Source organism: Anoplophora glabripennis, unplaced genomic scaffold (assembly GCF_000390285.2).
Source record: "Anoplophora glabripennis isolate ALB-LARVAE unplaced genomic scaffold, Agla_2.0 scaffold636, whole genome shotgun sequence".
In the NCBI taxonomy this organism is placed as follows: domain Eukaryota; kingdom Metazoa; phylum Arthropoda; class Insecta; order Coleoptera; family Cerambycidae; genus Anoplophora; species Anoplophora glabripennis.
The window spans coordinates 45,894-67,962 of NW_019416715.1; the positions used below are offsets into that span (position 1 = coordinate 45,894).

At 31.2% G+C, this 22,069-nt stretch overlaps 1 protein-coding gene across 4 annotated transcripts in view; it reads right to left on the bottom strand.

Annotated features, from left to right (window-relative positions):
- Nucleotides 1-22,069, bottom strand: part of LOC108912537 (protein retinal degeneration B) — a 70,491-nt gene that overhangs the window by 33,282 nt on the left and 15,140 nt on the right. For all 4 annotated transcript variants that reach the window (XM_018717787.1, XM_018717788.2, XM_018717789.2 and 1 more), the window contains exons 2-4: nucleotides 8,720-8,866; nucleotides 849-981; nucleotides 531-734 (exon numbers count right to left, since the gene is read on the bottom strand). In XM_018717787.1, the coding sequence (XP_018573303.1) occupies nucleotides 531-734; nucleotides 849-981; nucleotides 8,720-8,797 (415 nt within the window). In that variant the 5' untranslated portion in view covers nucleotides 8,798-8,866. The remainder of the gene's footprint in view (nucleotides 1-530; nucleotides 735-848; nucleotides 982-8,719; nucleotides 8,867-22,069) is intronic.

A 22,069-nucleotide genomic window follows, 5' to 3' on the forward strand; every position in this document is an offset into this window, starting at 1 on the left:
GTCACTGTGATTTATTCAAAACTGTGTTAGTTTTGTTTTAAATTTAATAAATCGGAAATGGCTTGTTTTCTGGATAAAATGGAAGAGATCCTTTTTTTTAATACTATCAGAAATAGGTCACCTTCTGGATTAAATGGAAGAGATATATTTTATTTCGAATACCATTAAAGATCAAATGCCCTAAAAAGATTTGAAAAATATATTCTGAAGTTTTTAGTGACTGTCCCAATATTGCCACCATTAGTTAGCATAATTGTGTACGTATTGATGTTTACCTTTACTTATTTAAATCACTAGTTGAAGTTTCATCAGTTTTTATAAAACTTCTTCAGAGAATTTGCACATACGTTAAATTTTTCAAAAATTTCTTAATGATCTAAAGAATTAGTTTCTGGAATATGTTTATGTGTTTACATTATACCCGCTACAACAAAATTAATTAAAACTGGTGATCTTCAATGTAGAGGCATTAAATGGAAAAACGATTTATATTACATGTGGATGTGTATGTATGTGTGTGAAAAACTCACCTACTATTCGATTTCGTAAATCACTGCCAGACAATTTAAAAACATTTTCTTGATGGCCATTGTCTGCATAATAATATGTTTCGATTTCTAATGAAAATTTTTCAACAAAAGGACATGTATATCTGGTTTTTGTGTAAGGATAAGCATTCCACGCTTCTTCCTCGACCATCAGAGCAGTTTTTGGAAGAATTCCCTTTATCCATCCTAAAATATATCTAAAATAATACCTCCCTTGTAGTGAATACGGCAAATATTTATATTAATCCAAACATAATTTTTTAACTTTCATATATTATAGTTTACCAATATTTTAACAACCTGGTAAATGACTTCCTACGTGGTAAATTTTTCTAGTATATTGTCCTTGTCCGCCAGGCCCATCGATGTAGGGTTCATTTATTAGTATTTCAACCCCACTACCAGCTCCACTGCTTTCCTCCCGACTTTTTTTCTAAAACAAAATACATTTCAACACAATTTAAATTAAACCAGTTCTTATTTGCACAATGAGATTATTCTTCTTTTCTGACTAAACCCCGTAATTAAGTATTTCTTGAGTTCTCGAACAACTTTGTTAAATAGTTTTTAACGAAAAAAAATTAAAGGCATTTTGCTTAGGGAAAATTTCACATATTGAAATTTTTTAGACGCCCTGTATGTTTTATTACATGTTTGATTACTGCCTATGGCTCCCCAAGATAAGCAAAACTTTATCAAGAATAACTCTTTCTCGCAAAATCAACAATAAAAATGTTTACAAGAGTCCCCATCTGGGACACACTGTATAGCCTTTGAAACAACAAAGTTTTTTAATATTTGATCATGATCATTAGAAGGGCTTATAACCATTTCCAAAATCGTTTAAAATGAAATGGCGTACAAATCAAAGTTAATCCATTATTGATTGTCATTATAACACTTCAGAGGACCCATAGTACGAGTTCACTTACTAGATTTATGAATATTTGGTATTACTTATTATTTTAAAACAAAAATTTGAATCCACTGCACGTTAAATTATTTTTTAAGGTTTTAAAATCCCTTTAAAAATGTTAATATTTCATTTCTACCACTCATAATTTAAAACATATTATATTTCAATGTTTTATTTTATTGATTAACAAGATAAAACATTTACTTCAGCATCTGTAATGATTTTAAAATAATTGCCTTGTGATAATGTATTTCTTACCAATAAAACTATTTTTAGCATGTAAGAGGCTCTTATTTTAACTGAAATAGTTTTATGGTTAGGCCCACTCAAGTGTAGGTATTTACAGTCTTGAGGCCTTCATACATGCCCTAATCCTCCTTCCTCTAAAGAATTAAAATATATATACAGTGTGGTCACAATTTGTTTCCCAATATTTTCAGAGCCGATGCTACATATGAAAATAAGACTACAAGTTTTTTTCGGATTAGATAATAAGGGAGACATACCCCCTTTATCAAGCAATAATGCAATAATACAACTAAAATACTGATTTTATGGAAATTGTTCCAGATGTGTAGCATTTCAAAACAAAAGCGAACGATGTTGTTAACTAGAATAATAGTTACCCCTAACCCTAACGATACATTTCAGTTATTTGCAAATTTTGACATTTGCAGGATTATCTTTAATGGTAGGTACTTAATACTTATCTTGAATAAATGGAAAGCTTTATTTCACCCATTATACTAGCGAATACTCTAAAATTAAATTCTGAATTAAATACAATGGTACAGAAAATCAAACTACTTGAAACCAAACTTAAGGGTGTAAATATGTTACAATATACGGTTCGTCATTAAAAACAGAGTCGTAATAACCAAACTCCACCGTAAATGTAGTTAATGAGTAAGCATAAATAAAATAAATCAGTTTGTAGACGTTATTACAAATATTTGATGATAAGCAGTAATGTTTTTTTTAATTATTGACTTGGGCATTATAATGGTTTGTTGATATTTTTTTTATAAAAATGAATAAACAAAATTTAAAAAAACTCGAATCCTTGATAACATAAATATAAAGAAATCATTTCAAAACTTAATTGTGAATCGAAGATACTGTTTACTATTGTACTGGGTGTTTGTTTTAAAAAGATCGAGAAGCAGGACTACTATGATAAATCTGATGTCAAGTAACGGTATAGACATTAGTACCATATGCCTATAAACATTTTAGTTTTGTCAAAGTTCACTTACACACAAGAAAATTTTCAAAATTTTCCTACACTATGTAAGACCTTTTATTCACATCAATCGCGTCGGTTTGAGGTAACTATTAGATATACAGGACAAAAAGGTATGTTTAATTGTTGACATTACCCATAGTTTTGAGAGAAGTTAGGTATTTATTACTTTAAGGGCACTATTATGACATTTTAAGCATTAAATTGTCTGTTTTTGACAATAAGACAGGCCCCCTTGTCCTGTGTATCTAATGGTATAACATCCTGTATAATGAAATGGAGATTTCAATAAAAAAATAGCTGTAAATCAATTACTTTTTACTATTACAATAGTAACTAAATTAATGACATTAATTAAACACATCTAAGCACAAAGATAGGACCAAGACTATGGATTCAGCGCCTCGATACTCGCATACATTTGTGAATTCGATTTTGCTTGGTTTTTGTCTTGACACGTATAGTTTGATCAATTAAAGAACCAAGAGGTTGACAGTATGTACCAGGTTCGGTCGCTGACGCAGCAACTCGGCATTGAAATATTTGAAAAAGTTGTTCCCATATTTATTTAGCCATACCCACATACAGGTCTGGTCGGACTAAACGTGGAGATGGTAGAAACGAAAACGCCTAGTTGAAGAATGCGAGCGCGGGCAAACGAAATACAAACACAGCTGCATTGGGCCACTGGGCAATAAATATCTACTGTTGACAAGTGGTTGACAAATTGCCCAGCAGTGCAGTGCAGCAATGCAGAATTTGGTGTGATTCAGGTAATTTTAATTTATTAATCAAACAGTACTGTTAATTTGTTTTTTAAATTAAATATTGAATCAATCAAATTCAAGGCAATTCGAATTTCTCCAATCTGGTTTACTAATGTTGGTCTCCTCAAAATAATAAATATTTATACAGTTAAATTGATGTCATTGGCGCATCCGGCAGAATTTAGAAAAAAGAAAGTGTTTTATTAGTACAATTTATTTATCTTTTATCTGGAAAAAATCTGAAAAAATTCTCCTAGGGCACTTCGGTCCGCCTAAATTAATTGTAAATTGTTTTCAGCCAAGTTTTAGAAGAAAGGAAATATCTCGGAAAATATTGTTCCTCTTTTTTTATTTAAAGGCGGCACATCCGTTTATTTTAGACACAATTCCAGGACAAATTAAAATTCCTTGGTCCATCTTTAGCCAAAAAAAAGTTTCTAGATCATTCAAAATTTATGTTTCTTTTTTTTTGTCGTAGCATAAAAACTGCTCGTTCCAAATTCAATTCAGGGCCAAGCAACTTTGAAATAAATTAACAAGAGGTAGCTTTTATGAAAAACTGAATAGACTGTCAAAAACTGGACCAACATTCTTAAAAGATTCGTGGATAGAAAAATAAAAGTATATAAAAAGGCACGACTTGCCTCTCTGCACGGCACTGGAGCACAAAATTAACTGTTTGAAAAGATTAGAACTTAACCATCTTGTATAAAAGATTACTTTGTTCAGATTTTATCTTTTATCCAAAAAAAATGGTAAAATCAGATGTGGCATACTCGTATATAATGCATTTGAAAATCACAATTTACACATGTAATAAATTATTAGAATTTTACTACTTCGCGGGTTAATATTGTATTTATTTTTACTAGAAATTAATAAAACTGCTTGAAATTATCAAATATACTTAGAAAAAATTGACTGAATAGTTCAATAATCCAGAAAAGTGAAAAAATAAACAAGAAGCTTACGATAAAATGTAAATGTAAATGTCGGCTTGTTTAAATATTATTCAAAATTTAAAATTCTCTCTTCATCCGTTAGGTTTATTTTATAGAATTCACATTAAGAAAGTTCATTACCACCGCATTCTCGACCTTTGAGAAATTATGATACAAAACAAATAAATCAAATAATTGAACCTGTACTACATGTGTAGATTTATAAACGGATCGTTCTATTTTCAGGAACATAAAGTTTTTAATCTCAAGCTGCTGACTGTTATGCCTACAGCAATTCATCTTCTAGTTAATAATATTACATACACTTCTTGTCAACGATTAAGTGACTAGATAACGTCAATCAATCAAATAATTATTCAATCCGGCCGGAAAATACAAACATTGGTTACATAAGCTGGTTTATAAATATTATTCTCAATGATACAAGTAAAATTCTTAGCTTTACAGGGTGTTCCGTTTCGCGTGGGCGTTACGTAACTTTGTTATTTTAAACGGATCACCCTATTATTGCATTTTTGAATTCCTTGGTTAATATTAGGTAGAGTTTATTGAATATACATGGTATTTAAAACTTACCGTTTTCTAGATAGTCAGTTGTTTTTGGAAAAAAAATCACGACTTCAGCTCTCTAAATGAGGCTAGATAGCATTTAAACCGTAAGAGTTAGTAACCTGCAGTTTTCACAGTTCGTTTTGGCATAAATTTCTCGATCTTGTCATCTGTGAGCAAAATGTGTACCTTATTCAGACTCGGAAATACTGAGACCTACGTTTAATAATCTTATAAGTTGGAAAACTTTTTTTTTCAGATGGAATGACCCATATTGATTGTAATGGGTAAATGCAAAATTGAATGCCCTTTCGACTGGTATAAGGTTGTCCATACTTATCTTTAACAGTTTTCCAGAAAAATCAGGTTCTTTTCTAAAGTCCAAAAAGTAGCTATGTAACAGCGTCAAGAAGGCCTTGCAAAACCACTTTTCTCTCACATTTTATCAGGCCTGGGACTGACAGTGTCAATGTTTACTGGCATGTTCAAAAAGTGGTTTGACAAACAAAAATAAACCACTACCACTAACAACTAAAACAAAACGCAAAACGAAACAATATACTCGGAACACAACAAGGAGAAGAATACTTAGATCGCTGATTTACATCAATTGCTCGAAGTGTCGTCCATTTTGATTAATACACAAACGAATTCGGTTTTTAAAAGACTGTTCAACATTGGTAAGCATGTCTGGCGTAATTTCTTGAAATGCTACTGTAATGCGCTGCCACATATCTTCCGCGGTAGTTGGTGGTGTAACGTAAACTTTGCTTTTTATAAATCCCCATAAAAGGAAGTCGCAACTTGTCATATCTGGACACCTTGAAAGCCAACTCACTGGTCCCCCGCGCCCAATCCATTTATTGGGAAAAGTTTCGTGTAAAAACTGACCAACTGCAGTATTGTGAGGTGGAGCACCACCATTCTTCGAAGTTTGTTAAAAAATTTAAATAAAGTGCTCCAGTTAGATGCTGGTCAAAAAAGAATGGTCCAATGACATGGGTTTCCAAAATTGCTCTCCACACGTTCAAAGACCATCGTTGGCTATGAGTTGTCCGGAATTGGTGAGGATTTACTGTGTCGTAATAATGGCAATTATGACTATTAACGAAAGCATTTTTATGAAAAGTAGCCTCATCGGAGAACATGATCCGTTTAAAAAAATTATCATCTTGATTTAACATCTCAAGTGCCCACTGACAAAACTTCAGTCTCCGCTGAAAGTCTACTTTTAGTAACTCTTGGTGTAATTGGATGCGATAAGTATGTGCTGTGCTGAGTTTTGTGAAGTCCTGTGTATCGACGTTGTACTAATACAATTGCAAGGCCTTCTTGACGCTGTTACATAGCTACTTTTTCGGACTTTAAAAAAGAACCTGATTTTTCTGGAAAACTGTTAGAGATAAGTATGGACAACCTTATATCAGTCGAAAGGGCATTCAATTTTGCATTCACCCACGACAAATAATATGGGTCTTTCCATTTGAAAAAAAAAAGTTTTTCACCTCTCAGTATTTCCGAATCTGAATGACGTACACGTTTTGCTCACAGATGTAAAGATAGAGTAATTTATGCCAAAACGAACTGTGAAAACTGCAGGTTTCTAACTCTCACGGTTTAGACGCTATCCAGCCTCGTTTAGAGAGCTGAAATCGTGATTTTTTTTAAAAACAACTACATCTAATAAACTCTAACCAAGAAATTCAAAAACGCAATAATATACAGGGCGTTCCGTTTAAAATAACAAACAACGCGTGGGCGCTACATAACAAAGTTATGTAGCGCCCACGCGAAATGATGCATCCTATAAAGCTAAAATATTTTCTTTACATGGCCCACATGATTCCAGACAACTTTTATTAAAATCATTTTTTTATCAATTTTACAGTTACAGAGTTACAGAAGAATCCCTCTGAGGTGGAACACCCTGTATATTTTATTAAATTTTATCTTTCATCTTTAAAACAAAATTTTGATAAAAAAAACTGTTATTGGCGACATGTGCAGAGGCATGTATTTATAATAAAAAGGTTGTCTATTTCTACACTGTATGATATTAATCCTATTAAGTTCAGTAATTTGAAATGTTGCGCGCCCACTAAAATTCTCTGGAAAACTATATCGTGACTAGTTTACTTTAACGTTGACATTTAAGTAAATGTAATGTTCTCCTGCTAAATTAAAAACTATGTAAGAAACATTATTAGTACGGTTACACAATAAAAAAGATTTGAAAAGCGAATGTGCACACGAAAAACTTTTAATATGCAATAAAATGCCAAAAACGTAAAATTTTTTCTGTCAAATATATAACTGAAATAATTCAAAAATTGTTTTTGGTCATTAAGTAAATGGGTAAGGAATGAAAATAGTTTAACAATTTATACGAGGGTTGTTTTTATACTTCGGGAATGGACGATACGGGTGCTGTTTGTTTGTTCTCTATTCCCGAAATATAAAAGGTACAGAATAGGTACCAATTCCCTGGGTTTTCTATAGTAAAATGAAATAAATGTATACTAGGAAATGAAAATTCCAATAATGTACAGGGCACTATTTAAATTCAGATTACATTTGAGGAGACTTTGATTTGGACGGGACTTCACCCTTACAAGATATTTTTTAGCATTACAACTTAACTGCTATTTTTTTTAAATGTATTTTCTTTATCCTGAAAATAATTGCAGCTGATTATAGTTTTTTCGTCAGCTATAAATTTAGATGCACTCCCAATCCCATTTTTTCGAATTTTCAATGATTAAGATTTTTTCATCAACTATTGCTTAAGCTTTTTTGTTCTCAATTTCCTGATTTTTGTAGAAACTTGCAACACCACGCAGTAAATAAAATACTATGTAAAAAATCGAAAAATATCCAAACTAATAAATCAAGTTTCGGTTACTGATACTCATAATGTTATCCGACGATTTATGGCATGATTAATATAGAGCTAATATTATATCGCCTTGATTTATAACTAATTGTATTTATACAAACATATAGGTATCCAGAAAAAATCTAGTTCAGTAAAAATTATTATATTCTGTATATACAGCATACAGCCCATCTAGCTAAACATAGTAAAAAAGTTTGAACTAATAAACACTTCTAGACAATTTCGTGATAAGTGTACTGGAACAATGATATAAATAGAAAAAAATAAAGTACTTAACGTATCTAGGTAATATCGATTTCCCGTTTCATATATTTAAACCTGTAGAACTAAATGCCGCAGTCTGCTGTCATCGGGACTTTTAATTAAACTGAGCGAAATTAGAGACATGGTTTTTGCGAAGAGAATTTTTAAAAGTATCTAACGTGACATTTAACGAGCTCACATAAAGGACAGATAAACCCAAACAAACTGGTATTTTTCCTCATAAATCACAATAAAATCAAAACAAATTTTTAAAAACAGATAATTCATGAGAATTTAAGTTTTTTTTATAAACTTCAAGCTTTCTTTTATTTCTTCAACTTGAAAATTCTTTTGGCGCTCCAAGTTTGTTCATTAAAAACTAAAGGATAAAAGCAAAATAATGTTTTTCAAAACTATATCGTTATGTAGGTACAGTTTTATGAGAGGTTTGCTACAATGAATTAAGAATATTTCTAATTTCAAATAAAAAGTGAAAAGAAAATGAAAGGTTCTGTTTTTCGAAGCATTTTTTAGAACGACTGTATGAAGTCAATTAGTATGAAACCATCTTAATGAAAAACGAAAATGTACTTACTGCTATCATGTAGAGCTGAGCAATTCTGTATTCCTCCACCGTGAGTGGTAGAGGAATACGATATTCCTTGATGAGCATGGCTGACGAGGACGTACGTCTTACCCTAGGTAATTAAGTACCAACTCCAAAGCCTCCACATATTTGTCGCTGAAAGAAAAAATACTGACGGTTAAGAGATAATCAAAAATAGCTTTAAAAATACAGAATGGAAGGCCTTTCTTATGAAAAAGTGATTTCAGTTAAATTGACTGAAATTGTTATATGTTATAGCTCTTAACCTGCCAATCAAAAGTTTTCATTGCCGCAATATCCAAAAGTTCATAGTTCTCGAGTTATGTTGACTTCAGAACAGTAACTCTGTATTCGAAATTGCGAGTAGTTCTTTTGACTGCAGATTTCCGTTACAACTATTCTAGTTGATAGCAAAAAATCTATTGGATTTCTATAAATTATAATAAAAAATGTATCTGTCAGATATTAATGCAGGCAATGACCAAATCAAGATTCAGGGCTAAACTCAACCATATTCACACGTACAAGTAATTTTTGAGTCACTTTAAAAAAGCCACCCTTGGGCGGATTTTGCAACCTCCCCGTGGTACATTTTGGGTAATGCAAATGCAAACGGCAAAAAATATTAAATAACAATTTTAGGTACCCCTTCGAATACAGAGTTATGTCAACATAACTCGAAAACTTTTGGATATTGCGCCAGTGGAGACTTTTGATCGGCAGGTTAACAGCTGTAACATATAAAAATTTCAGCCAATTTAACTGAAACTACTTTTTCATAAGAAAAGTGCGGGGTCCTTTAAGAAAACAGTTTTTTCTATAACAAATGCTAAAGTGTAGTTTATACAACTCAAATCAACAGAACAAATGCCGTTTTAATCGCAATGGTAGATAAATTCCTTTAATTTTTATATTGTTATTTATTCATATACAAATTATTTTCAATTTTCATTTTCATTAGAATTAATATGAACTTTAATCGTACAATTAACATTTCTACAAAATATTCTTACAAAAGTACAGAAATAAAACACCAAGAATTTCTCATTACATCACTAAGTATTTTCTTCAATACTTCAACCTTTCTCGCTACTAAGTCTTCTAGCCCAGTCATTATAGACATGAAAGAGCCTGTTTCGGGAAACAAATACTATTAGAAGTTTCTCTGCGGAATATTGTTCGGAAACCTGTTATAAATAAAATATCAAAAAATCAACTCGAGGCTAGTTGGGAAACTTTGTTTTAACAGTGGTCAAAGTTATGGAAAAGTGGTTTTTTGACTCACGTAAAAAAGCTATTATTCATAGCGAAAAAAAGTTTATACAAAAAAGGTAGGTATTAAATAAGCCTATAAAATGAAAAAAGTCCGATTAAATTCCGATAATTTGTTTATGCACAAGAGCTCAAAAATGGTCGAAAATTGCCGTTTTTTTCAATTGCTAATAATTAATGCAATTTTCATCGCAGACACTTGTAATTCAGGATTTTTGAGGCTTTTTACACCCTTAATAAGTGGTAAAAATTTCAGCTCGAAAGCTTCATTGGTTTGACGTTGGCGGAATTTGTTATCTAAGAAGATGCTATTTTTCAATTCATTTTTCCCAAGCTCACAGGCGTTGTAGGGTTTTGATCATTAGTTGTTTTTGTACCTAAATAGTTGTATTGACATAGACATTTACCGAGAATTTAGTTTTTCAAATTTAATTTGTTTAAAATTGACTTTGAAAAAATGTTAATATTTATTAAATTGTTAAGATAGGTAATTATTATAAAATAAAATAGTAACCTCTTTACTTTAGTTTTCTTCGAATTTAAAAAAAAATCGTTGTTGTAAGTTGATTAGAAGCTGAGATAATTTTTTTTATTTATTTAATCGCAGTGACCTTAATTATTAATATTAAGAGCCGAAATTTGGAGAGAATATACATTAAGAGCTATATTTTCATGTCCTACATTAACATTAAGGTGAATTCAACTATTTAATTTCGAAAAAGAAGATAGCGGCGATGCGTTCTATTACTTGGTCTAGCGAACGAGTGGGGAAGGCGAGGCTTAGCATGCGCGCTTAACGATGTAATAAATATTAACATTTTTTCAGTCATTTTTAAACAAATTAAATTTGAAAAATTAAATTATCAGTAAATGCATATGTCAATACAACTATTTAGGTACAAAAACAACTAATGATCGAAACCCTACAACGCCTGTGAGCTTGGGAAAAATGAATTGAAAATAGCATCTTCTTAGATAACAAATTCCGCCAACGCCAAGCTAATGAAGTTTTTGGGCTGAAATTTTTACCACTTATTAAGGGTGCAAAAAGCCTCAAAAATCCTGAATTACAAGTGTCTGCGATGAAAATTGCATTAATTATTAGCAATTGAAAAAAGCGGACAATTTCGACCATTTTTGAGCTCTTGCGCATAAACAAATTATCGGAATTTAATCGGACTTGTCTTATTTTACAGATTTATTTAATACCTACCTTTTTTGTATAAACCTTTTTTCTCTATGAATAACAGTTTTTTTACGCGAGTCAAAAAACCACTTTTCCATAATTTTGACCATTGTTTTAACAAAGTTTCCCAACTAGTCTCGAGTTGATTTTTTAATATTTTGTTTATAACACGTTTCTGAACAATATTCCGCAGAGAAACTTCTAATAGTATTTTTTTCCCGAGAAAAAAGCTATAATGATTGGCCTATTCTGTACAGTGTAGAATATCCAAATGGGATAAATTCAGTATCTCAATCATTATTGAGCATATTTATAAAAAATTTCATCCCTAAATTCAACCCCTAAATTTTTAAATGGGAAGAAAGGGGCTTGTGATACCTCATTTAAAAGGTATTTTCATTCTCTATTCAAAAATGCTATGGTTTTCATATTTATTACAAAAATTAACAGTAAAAAAATTAATTCATCTGCTTGACAAAATTCGCTACAGCAAACTAAAAAAAAACTTAATTTCAAAGTAGGACATATTCAAAATAAGTTCCTTTCCATTCAAATTGTCATCAATGAAAAATGGACCAATGACAGTCTCCAATTATCCCCGTCCAAACATTAACCTTTTCAGGATTTTGCAGATGTAGTTTTCTCGGCCAGTGAGGATTTTTATTGGACCAGTAGCTACAGTTTTGACGACGTTTTGCTAATCGTACCTTGGGATGTAGGCGGCAAATTAAGAAATTTTTCTTGAAATAGACGAGCAACTTCGGCCTGTGATCCCAATCTCTGTAAGCAACCGTCCGTATAATTCTTATTTTATGCATTTCTATTAAATAAACCAAGTTTAAGAATTGCAGTTAGCAAAACTCAAACAATACGCAAAACACTGACAACTATTTATTGCTGTCAATTAAACAGCAGGGGGCTACATTTTCAATAAATTTTCTGTTGAATGGTGTATCAAATAAATAAATAAAACTGGCAATGCCAGCTATCAAGAATTTTGATAAGTTTTAGTCTTCTTTTTAATTGATAATGTTTAAAAAGAACACTGAAATTGTCTTTGCTAGCCTGCAAGAATAAAACGCTGCGAGTTTGTATGTTTTTGTTTGTTGTAACGAGTTTCATCAAGCAGACCGTTAATTTTTGCAATATAAAAGCATTTTTGAATAGAGAATGGAAACACCTTTCAAATGAGGTATTACAAGCCCCTACTTTCCATTTAAAATTTAGGGGTTGTAATTGCCACTCAAAGGGGGTTGGATTTAAGGATGAAACTTTTATGTTGCAGGATGTCATTTCAGAATCCAAAATCGACGTGTCTCGTGATTTTTTTTATAAATATGCACAATAATTGAGATACTGAATTTATTAAATTTGGCTGTTTCAAACTAAGTTTCGGCCACTAAAGATGACTTCCATTTCCCTATACGCTTGACTGCTATCAGAAATGCATCAGAATTTGCCCACATCATGGCTCATAGCGACAGAAATAATGGTCGATAGTTGATGCAGGACTTCTGATTAGGCAAGTTTTTAGGGCACAAATCAACGTATTTTTTGACAATACCCAAAGAATTCACAGCATATTTATCCTCGCTCAGTTTTGGTGTCAAATAGTGAGACCGTTAGAAGCATTAGAAGTTTCTAACTTGTATAATTCATTCGACCGGCATGCCCCAAAGAAACCCATTATTACAACAACCTGTACCTAATGTGAAATATAAATTACTAAAATTATTGATGTAACTGTTATAAAATGTTCACCTTCGTATAAACAGATAGTTAGTCGTCGTCTGAAGAATCTCCTAAAAGTCTCACGTCAATATCAGGTTCCAAAACTCGAGATTTTTTAGTTTTGCACCGATCAGTTAATTTCTTTAGCAATATAATCAGTTTGCTATAGGTATCTTGAAAACATTACTAAACGTTATTTGATGGAATGGACTCATGAAACATATTACGGAAATGTCACAATTTTCATTAACCAGCAACGTTGACTTTAGCATCGAGAAACATAATGTTGACGGTTTTACCTTCTTTGACTTTTCTAAAAAGTATGACAAAAGTACCTTTTTGTAATGTTGATGATTTTATCTTTGACTTTTCCAAAAGGTATGTCAGAAGTACCTATTCTTTGCGCCTTTCTTCTTTTGAAAAAATGTATATCTTTTTTTGTTTATTAACCGGAATATTTGGAGCAATATTTTCCCCACGACTTCTAACGCATCTTTTACCACTTCTGAAGAAAGTTTTCTTCTTCAAATCCTTCAAAGCGGTCTAATATTAAATCGCGAAATTTTGTATTACTATTTATATGCTTAATAATCGGCATAATATACAAATCAAAATTTGCTACAGAGACGTAAGAATATGCGGGACCATGGGGCAAATTTTACAATTTTTTTTTGTACGCAATTTTTTCTACTTCCTGAACCGAAATTATGAAAATTTATCATATTCTGCATAAAAAAGGTACTCTTGTTTCTAGTAAAATACATTTTTCCACGGTCGGGAGTAGAAATCAGTTTCTATGACATCAAAATTAAAACAGAAGTAGTCGATTATTCCCAAGGGAGTATAATGCTCCCAAGGGAGTTTACATTATGGAGAACGTTTTTCATGCAAAAAAAAAGATAACATTGAAATTATTTATTGACATTTAAATTAAATGTTACATTTGTACAATTTTCAAAATTAATATTAGAAGGAATATTACTTTCGCTTACATTTACAGTTTTTGTGATTGCGCTAGTAGTGGTACCTACTAAAACCTGATTAGCAATTTTGGTCTTATTTTCAATGGAGTTCTCGACATAACCCTCAGCGACTGTCGTTGATTTCCAACCAGCATGACGCTTTATTGTCGTGATATCCACACCAGCATCTGCCAGTAATGTCGCTGAAGATCTTCGTAAGCAGTGACCAGTATAACATGCAGCATCAGGTAATTTTAAATACGAAGCTACTACACTCGGAATTTTTCCCATGGTATTCTTGCCAACTGGCTGCGAACTACATTTTCCTGCTTTGTAGTACAAAAAAAGGCGCTTATGCTTGACGTGGGGAGGACGAAGGGACAGGTATTTTCGAAACAATTCAAGCATATTTCCCACATCGGTAACCACAAAGGTTCGTGGAATCTTTGTCTTAGTGTTTGGAATTTTTACAATCAAGGAAGAGCCTACATCCTCAATATCATCTACAGTTAAATTGACTAGTTCATCAGTTCGACAAGCTCCGGCAATCCCCAGAATTAATCCAACCTATAAAAAATCAAAATACTTAATAATTGAAATACCTAACAACAAAAGTAATCTTACCTTAATCATTAAGAATTCTTTGTCATCTGCACTTGATAGAAAACGGTCGATTTCACCCTTTGTCAATATTTTCGATTTTTTCGCTTGATATCCGTCACCGGTTCTTTTCAAAAATGCGATCAGCTTGGGGAATTTGCTTATATCTATGTTGTCGTAAATTATCAAGCATGACTTAACCATAGAATATTGCGCCCATAATGTGGAAGACTTGTAATTCTTTGCATTTTCACTGAAGTATGCCAACAAAACATTCTCGCTGTATACTTGAACATTTTTCTCGGCGCACCACTTTTTGAACCGATTGTAGGCTATATCGTATAAAGATCTTGACTTCGTAGGCAGCAAATTGCTTATTGCAATATTTGCAGCCTCCACAATCTCTTCCGACTCACAATTATTCATTGTGCACTAAACAAACTTTAAACTAAACCAAACTAGCACCTTAATTTGACAATTCTTTTTGTTTGTTTATTTTGTAGTTATGACAATAACTCAACGACTACTAAATAAATGCTCAAATCCGAATACAATAATTCTGGTGCTACTTACTTCATAATGACAAAATATGTGTTTTTAAGTTAATGAGACCGTGGAAAAAATAGTATATACCATTCGGGAGAGATGCTATTTTGTCCTCGGTGCATTGTAGCCCTCGGGCTTCAAATTGCACCTCTGCCAAAATAACGCATTTCTCTCCCTTATAGTATAATGTACTATTATGGTCTGGCACAATAAATGTAATCTAAAAAATCCCTATAGTTGCTTGACTCTAAAATATATTCTTTGAAAAACTGAAACCGGATGAATATTTCCTAATTTGGACAAACTACTTCTGACCTTAAACTTTTGTTCAGGAGCAAACAAATATTTCATTAACGTTTGATTTTATTTAAGGGTAAAGTTTTTCTTTTCAAAATGGTCACATACAAAAACTGTATGTGAATATTGTGTGTAGATCGGAGTTATAAGCAATATTCACCAGTTCGTTCTTGAAGGTCAAATAGTAAATGTTAATTACGGCTGTTCAGCAATCGTAATGGACGGACATCGCAAGGGACAGCGATCAAAGTTCTTGGTCACTGTTGCTCGACAACGTACCTGTCGACTATGCAAGTCTGTTCGCAATTTTTTAAACATCTTCCCTAGGGAGACTCCAAATGTTTCCAAAATTAAAATTACTCATAAAAGGAATACCTTACAATTCTATTTTGGACATTCAAAGAAATTCTACAAAGTTTCAATAATCGATTCCAGCGGAGATATTTAAAGACTGTTTTAAACAATTTCACAATAACTGCTTTAAATAATCCACAATAAAAATAAAATGTAAATAACCCCTTTATATTTGACATCAGTCAATTTTTCACTGGAACGTATTCTGTGCGTATAAGACGATAATCATTTTTTGACCAGATTTGCTTTTTAGACTATATAGTGTCAGCCTATTCCAGTCAGCCAGGTGTTATGAGAATTTGTTGCAAGACAGGAAGAACGCATATTTGGAATTCTTCAATTTTCTAGATTTGCGTGCATTACAAACAAAATATGTATTATATTTTGGGAAGCTTCAGGAAGGAAATATACAAAGTGATGTTTTTTTGAGAGTTGTTAAAACTAAAAGTCAAAAAGAGTTCAAAAGACGAAAACAGACGAATTCAATTGTTTCTTGATATAGTCAAGTGTGCCATCGTTGAAAAAATGCACAATCCACTGAATTATATCGTAAAACAGTCGAATTATATTTTTTATTTTTATACCCCGAAAAAAAATCATTATGTATAATGCATGCATATACCCGAAAGTGTCAAATTTGACATCAATACACTTTGTTTCTATTTTTATATCACCAAATAGTGTAAGTTTCCATCAACGGACATATAAAATATATCAGAAACATCATTAAAGTCATATAAAACCCATACTATAAAATGTCGAATTAGGAAGTCGTATCTGTGAGAAGAGGCAGATAATTTAATTAACAGTTGACGAACGCTAATGGTATTAATTTGAATTTGAGTAACAGTTCCACATACACAGTGTGTGGCACTAAGACGGGGAATTAGAAATATGTTTGTATAGAAACCCTAAAGAGACCAATAGGATCGTTATCAAAAGTAAAATTGTATACTAAGGATAACGATATCATATACCACGAATGACCTATAGATTCCAGAAGTAAGAATTTGTAAATGCACTAGGAAAATTCGCACTAGGAAAATTCTTTTTCTTTTTTTTTTTTGAAGCCCCTCCGAAGAGTTCACTCTGTATGTATTTTCTACTATTCCGCTTAGTACACTGAAAATACATGAACTAGTGACAAAAAGTCATGCATTTGATTTTTTTGTCCAACGCCTTTTACTGTTGAATTAACCATAAAATTCTGGAGTACACTTTTTAATCAACTTTTCAATATTATACGTTTTCATTAGGACATATACAACGTGTAAAAGTAAGATGGGAAGTCATGGTCATATCATATTGGTAATATCATATGATAATTATGATTTTTTTTACTAGAATAATATTCAAAACCTAGTTAAAAAAGTATTTAATTGTTAATTCGAAAGTTAAGAATAACCTCACATAAATCAAATACAAGATTTATCTCACATGTACAAGTACTTTCAGTATGATACTCGAAATAGCAGAAAAAATATACAGGGGGGACTTTTCGGGGGTTACAAAAGAATACGAATTTTACAGGGTGTTTCAGAATTAAGCTACACAAAATTTGAAGATGTGTTCCTCTGGTTGTGATAAGTAAAAAAATGTACAAACATAGGGCCTCAAACACTTCGTTTTCGAGATACAGTGTTAAAGATTTCAAAAAAATAATATTTTTTAATATCTTGAAAGGGAATGGATATATTTAAGTAGAACCTATGATGAGATAATTTGTTACAATATGTCTCAATAATAAACATTAATAGTCACCAGTAGAGGAGTCTTTAACACCCTGTATCTCGAAAACGAAGCGTTTCCGAGCCTACATTTTTTTTTACTTATTTTGACCAAAAGAACGCATCTTCAAAGTTTGTCGACTTAATCCTGAAACACCCCGTACATATACCTAAATTTTGATCCAGCACTTTTTGCCTCATCGTCATAAAATACTCTGTATACAAAATGTTATACATAATTAGTGACATACAAAAAAAGTGAACAATATTTTTGTCTATACAGGGTGTCCCGTTCGTGTTTCAAAAAAACTTGTGTGCAAGTTCCTCATGGAAAAATAATAGGAGTAGTCCATGTAAAGTTATTTTCTTAGATGCCCTGTTTTCGAGATACAGTGTGTTGAATTTGTTACTTTCCAAATGGTTTTTCTTAATTATCTTTAAATCGGCTAAAGATAAAAATGTCAAAATTTGTACACGAGCAAATATCAACTGTGCGTTAAGAATAATGTACAAACGGCTTCTTTCTGAATAGCAGTGTCGCCGATACAGGTAATTGGAGGGGTACAATAGAAAAAAAATATGTTAAAAGTAAAAATTTATTACATTTCTAAACGGTTCTGTAAACTCTAAAGCATACTACAAAAAATATATATACTTGTTGAAATTCGGTAGCATATACCATTTTCGAGAAAAATGAAGTTGCATAGAAGGAAATGAGGGACAATTTCAGTATCTACTGTAGTATTTCGAGTTTGCACATTTATTTAATTGCGCAGCAATTGTTCTGTATGTCTCCAAGTCTGTGTCCTAATATTTTTCTGTTTTTATCACTTTTTTAAGCATTCATGTCCATCAACAATTGTTTATTTTAGTAGGTAATGGTAGTGTAGTAGTTTACAAAATCTAAAATTAGTTAATAATAGATAATTAATTACCATAATCTGTTTATTTTGATTTACTTTTTTAAATGTCAGTTTACAACAAACTGAAACTTAAAATAAATTTTAATTTTTTTTTAGTTAATAAAATGTTTTACAATTTAACTGTCATGTGATACGTAAAAAATTAAAATTATAGTCTTAAATGCAAATACTTTTGGTAGCTAAATGTCTTCAGCTCACTCAATGGTAAGGTCCTCTTTCAATTTAATATTTTGTTAACCGCTTTATGTGAGCAAAAAAAATTCAACTTCATTTTTCTTGAAAATGGCACATGCTACCGAATTTCGACAAATATACCTTTCTTTTGTAGTATCCTTGAGTTTACAGAACCGTTTAGAAATGTAATAAATTTTGACTTTTAACATTTTTTTTTTCGATTCTATCCCTTCAATTACCTATATCGACAACACTGCTTTTCAGAAAGAAACCGTTTGCACAGTATTCTTAACGCACAGTTGTTTACTCGTGTACAAATTTTGACATTTTTATCTTTAGCCGATTTAAAGATAATTAAGGAAAACCATTTGGAAAGTAACAACTTCAAAAACAGGACGGAAGAAAAATATGTTACATGAACTACCCCCATTATTTTCCCATGTAGAACTTGCACACAAGTTTTTTTGAAACATGAACGGAACACCCTGTATAATAAACTAATACTAATACTTACCTGTTTTATTACAAAATTAATTTATCATTCAGGAACAATTATGGGAAATGTTGAAATTTTTAAAATAGCCCTACATACAAATCAAGACAAATATCTACAAATGGAGTTTATCTGCTTGTTTGTTAACTGAAAATTCACACAAGAATGGCTGATCGATCTTGATGCGGTTTTCTCCAGGGACAAAACATTTCTCGGGATCTGTTTTAAGATTTTTTTGTTTCACTGCATCATAGCAGGCCGGCGTATCCCGAGAATTATGTCATGTTGATGTCCAGTAAAATATGTCTGTGATTTTAAAAGCTTTTTTAAAGATAAGTGTGCACCAACTAGAACAATAAAGCTCTCAATATTTCAAATATTAATATCCCCGTTTATACAAGGTAAACGAACACTAATTAGTTGTTATGGGAAGTACAATGTACTTCCATATAGAAACTAGTCTGGACCGCAGTGAAAAAATAACTATTCATATTTTGCCATGAATTGTTTAGGATGTTCAATTACTAAAATTAAAAACTATTCTTGACCTATTACTAACTGAACAACTTGTATATTCCATAAAATCAAGTCGTAACTAACTTTGAGGATATAAATTTCAAGATACACTTATTTCGGTCGGTTTTTTTCAACTGTCGGGTAAACTTAAATGTCAGTTAATTCTGTCACTATCTTATACATATATATTTTATGAAAAAGATATAGATTTAACTGGAAGATAAATTTATCAGGAGGTGAAAAAATCAGGCCTTAAAATATCAATTGATATATTGAAGAGATAAAATATGAAATTATAATAAATACGAGCAAAAATATTTCTAATTGTCCCTCGTAAAAATATCAAAATCTTCACAATCACTTTTAATTCATAATTAAATACCAGTATTTATTTTAATCTAAAAAAATAACACAAAATCTATTTGTATTCGTTTATTGAGAGAGATTAGATTATTTAGATAAAATAATAATAAATGATATCCCTCCAGTCAGAATTACTTGCGAAATATTTATTGTTACCGATTTAACTTCATTTTTTAAATAATTCATTTTAAAAAATGTGCATAGTTGCCACGCGTCATGGAAGAGCCATTCACCACCTTTCTCTTACAAAATACAGTTTAAACCTATACCAATAAAGAGTGATGGTAATTTGAAAAATGTGCTGGACTTTTTCAAAATGATATGTTTTTTTTTGGTGCTGTGATGTCCACATTCCAGATAACTAAATGTTTCTAAATACTAAATAAGTATTGCTATTTAAAACGTATACATAAATTAGTTTGTATTCATCAAATGTTAACTATGAATTATAATAATGAAATAGATATTTTTTTACATGAATACCTACAATTCATGGCAGGTCCCAAATTATTAATTAAACACATTTTTTATGTGGTATCTTTGGTATAGTCTTTCCGATCTCAATTTAAGACCAAAGAGTTAGGCAGAATGTACCAGATTCGGTCGCTACGCAGCAACTCGGCATTGAATTATTTGAAAAACTTGTTCCTATATTTATTTAGCCATACCCATATACAGGTCTGGAAAACGTGGAGGTGGTAGAAATTTATACGCCCAGTTGAAGAATGCGAGCGCGGACAAACGAAATCCAAACACAGCTGCATTGATCCACTGGCCAATAAATCTCAGCTGTTGACAAGTGGTTGACAAATTGCCTAACAGTGTAGTGCAGCAATGCGGAATTTGGTGTGATTTAGGTAATTTTAGTTTATTATAGACACCTTCTATTAATCATTCATATTACAATTGCGAAAGGGAGAAATAAGAGGGATATTTTGTTTATGAATATTATTACAACATGGCATTTTGGAGACCTTTTGAAACGGAACAAAACGAAATTTACCATCAATATAATAAAATTGTTTAAGGACATAAATAAATAAAATATGTTGTTGACCAAATGAACATATATAAATTTTCTACACATTATATAGAAACAGAAAACTTTTTTAGGGACGCCTATGAAAGTCATTAAATTTTATTACCAGGCGTTTTTTTACATGTTCAACTGACTTCGGAAAGACTAATAAATAATTGTTACAAGATACACTTTTTCAAAGAAAATATTTATTTCTGAACGGATCTAAACCTACTTTTTCCAAGAGGCTTATTTACCAAGAAGTTATTAAAAATGAGTCTTACGCAACTCATTTTGTCTTGATCCTGTATAAATATGTTTATTTGAAATTTTTATGACCAAAAAACATCTTGATATGACACTCAAATGAAAGAATACCATGTATATGTTTATGTGATAACTTTTACCACCATTATTGAAACAGACGTAGGAAAATTGTTAATTTTGTTTTAGGAGTAAAGTTGAAATTGTAATATTTTGAGGTAATCTATTAATTAAAAAAAAATGACAAAAAGCTGCTTCACACTTTTTAAAATAATGGCTCCTTTTTTGATATATTTATTTTTTAAGTTAAGCATTATTTATTTTATTATGTATTTACAAATTTTGTTAAAAACTACCCCTGACAATCTTGTTTATTAGCTGTTTTTTTAATGTATGGTACTTTGTCAAATAGAAAGCAATATATTTAACAATTTACTGTACATCGTTAATAACATAAGTTATTTTATTTCTCAAAAATGTATGATGATCTCACAATCAGTAATTTAATTATGATCTTAATTGAATATTAAAACAAAATCGTTAAACTTTTTCTAGAAACATCATTGTAGACAACAATGGAATTAATATCTATATTTTAAAATGCAATAAATATTTGGCTCATGAAAAGCATAATAATAATGCATATGTGACTTTTAAGCAAATAGGTGTCGCGCTTAAATGTGACACAAGCCTGTAGCTTCTTTGTTTTTTGACCGATTTCAAATTTTTTTTTTTTAGAATGTAGGATAAAAAAATTCTAACTGTAATTCTGCTGTTTTTATTAAAGCAATTCACGGCCAACTAGGATGCTTTTTTTTGACGTCAAAACAGCTAATTGATATTAGAGATTTTTTTCCAAAAAACAGATTACCTATTCTCATTCAGCATCCCTTAAAATGTCTTATCACCAAG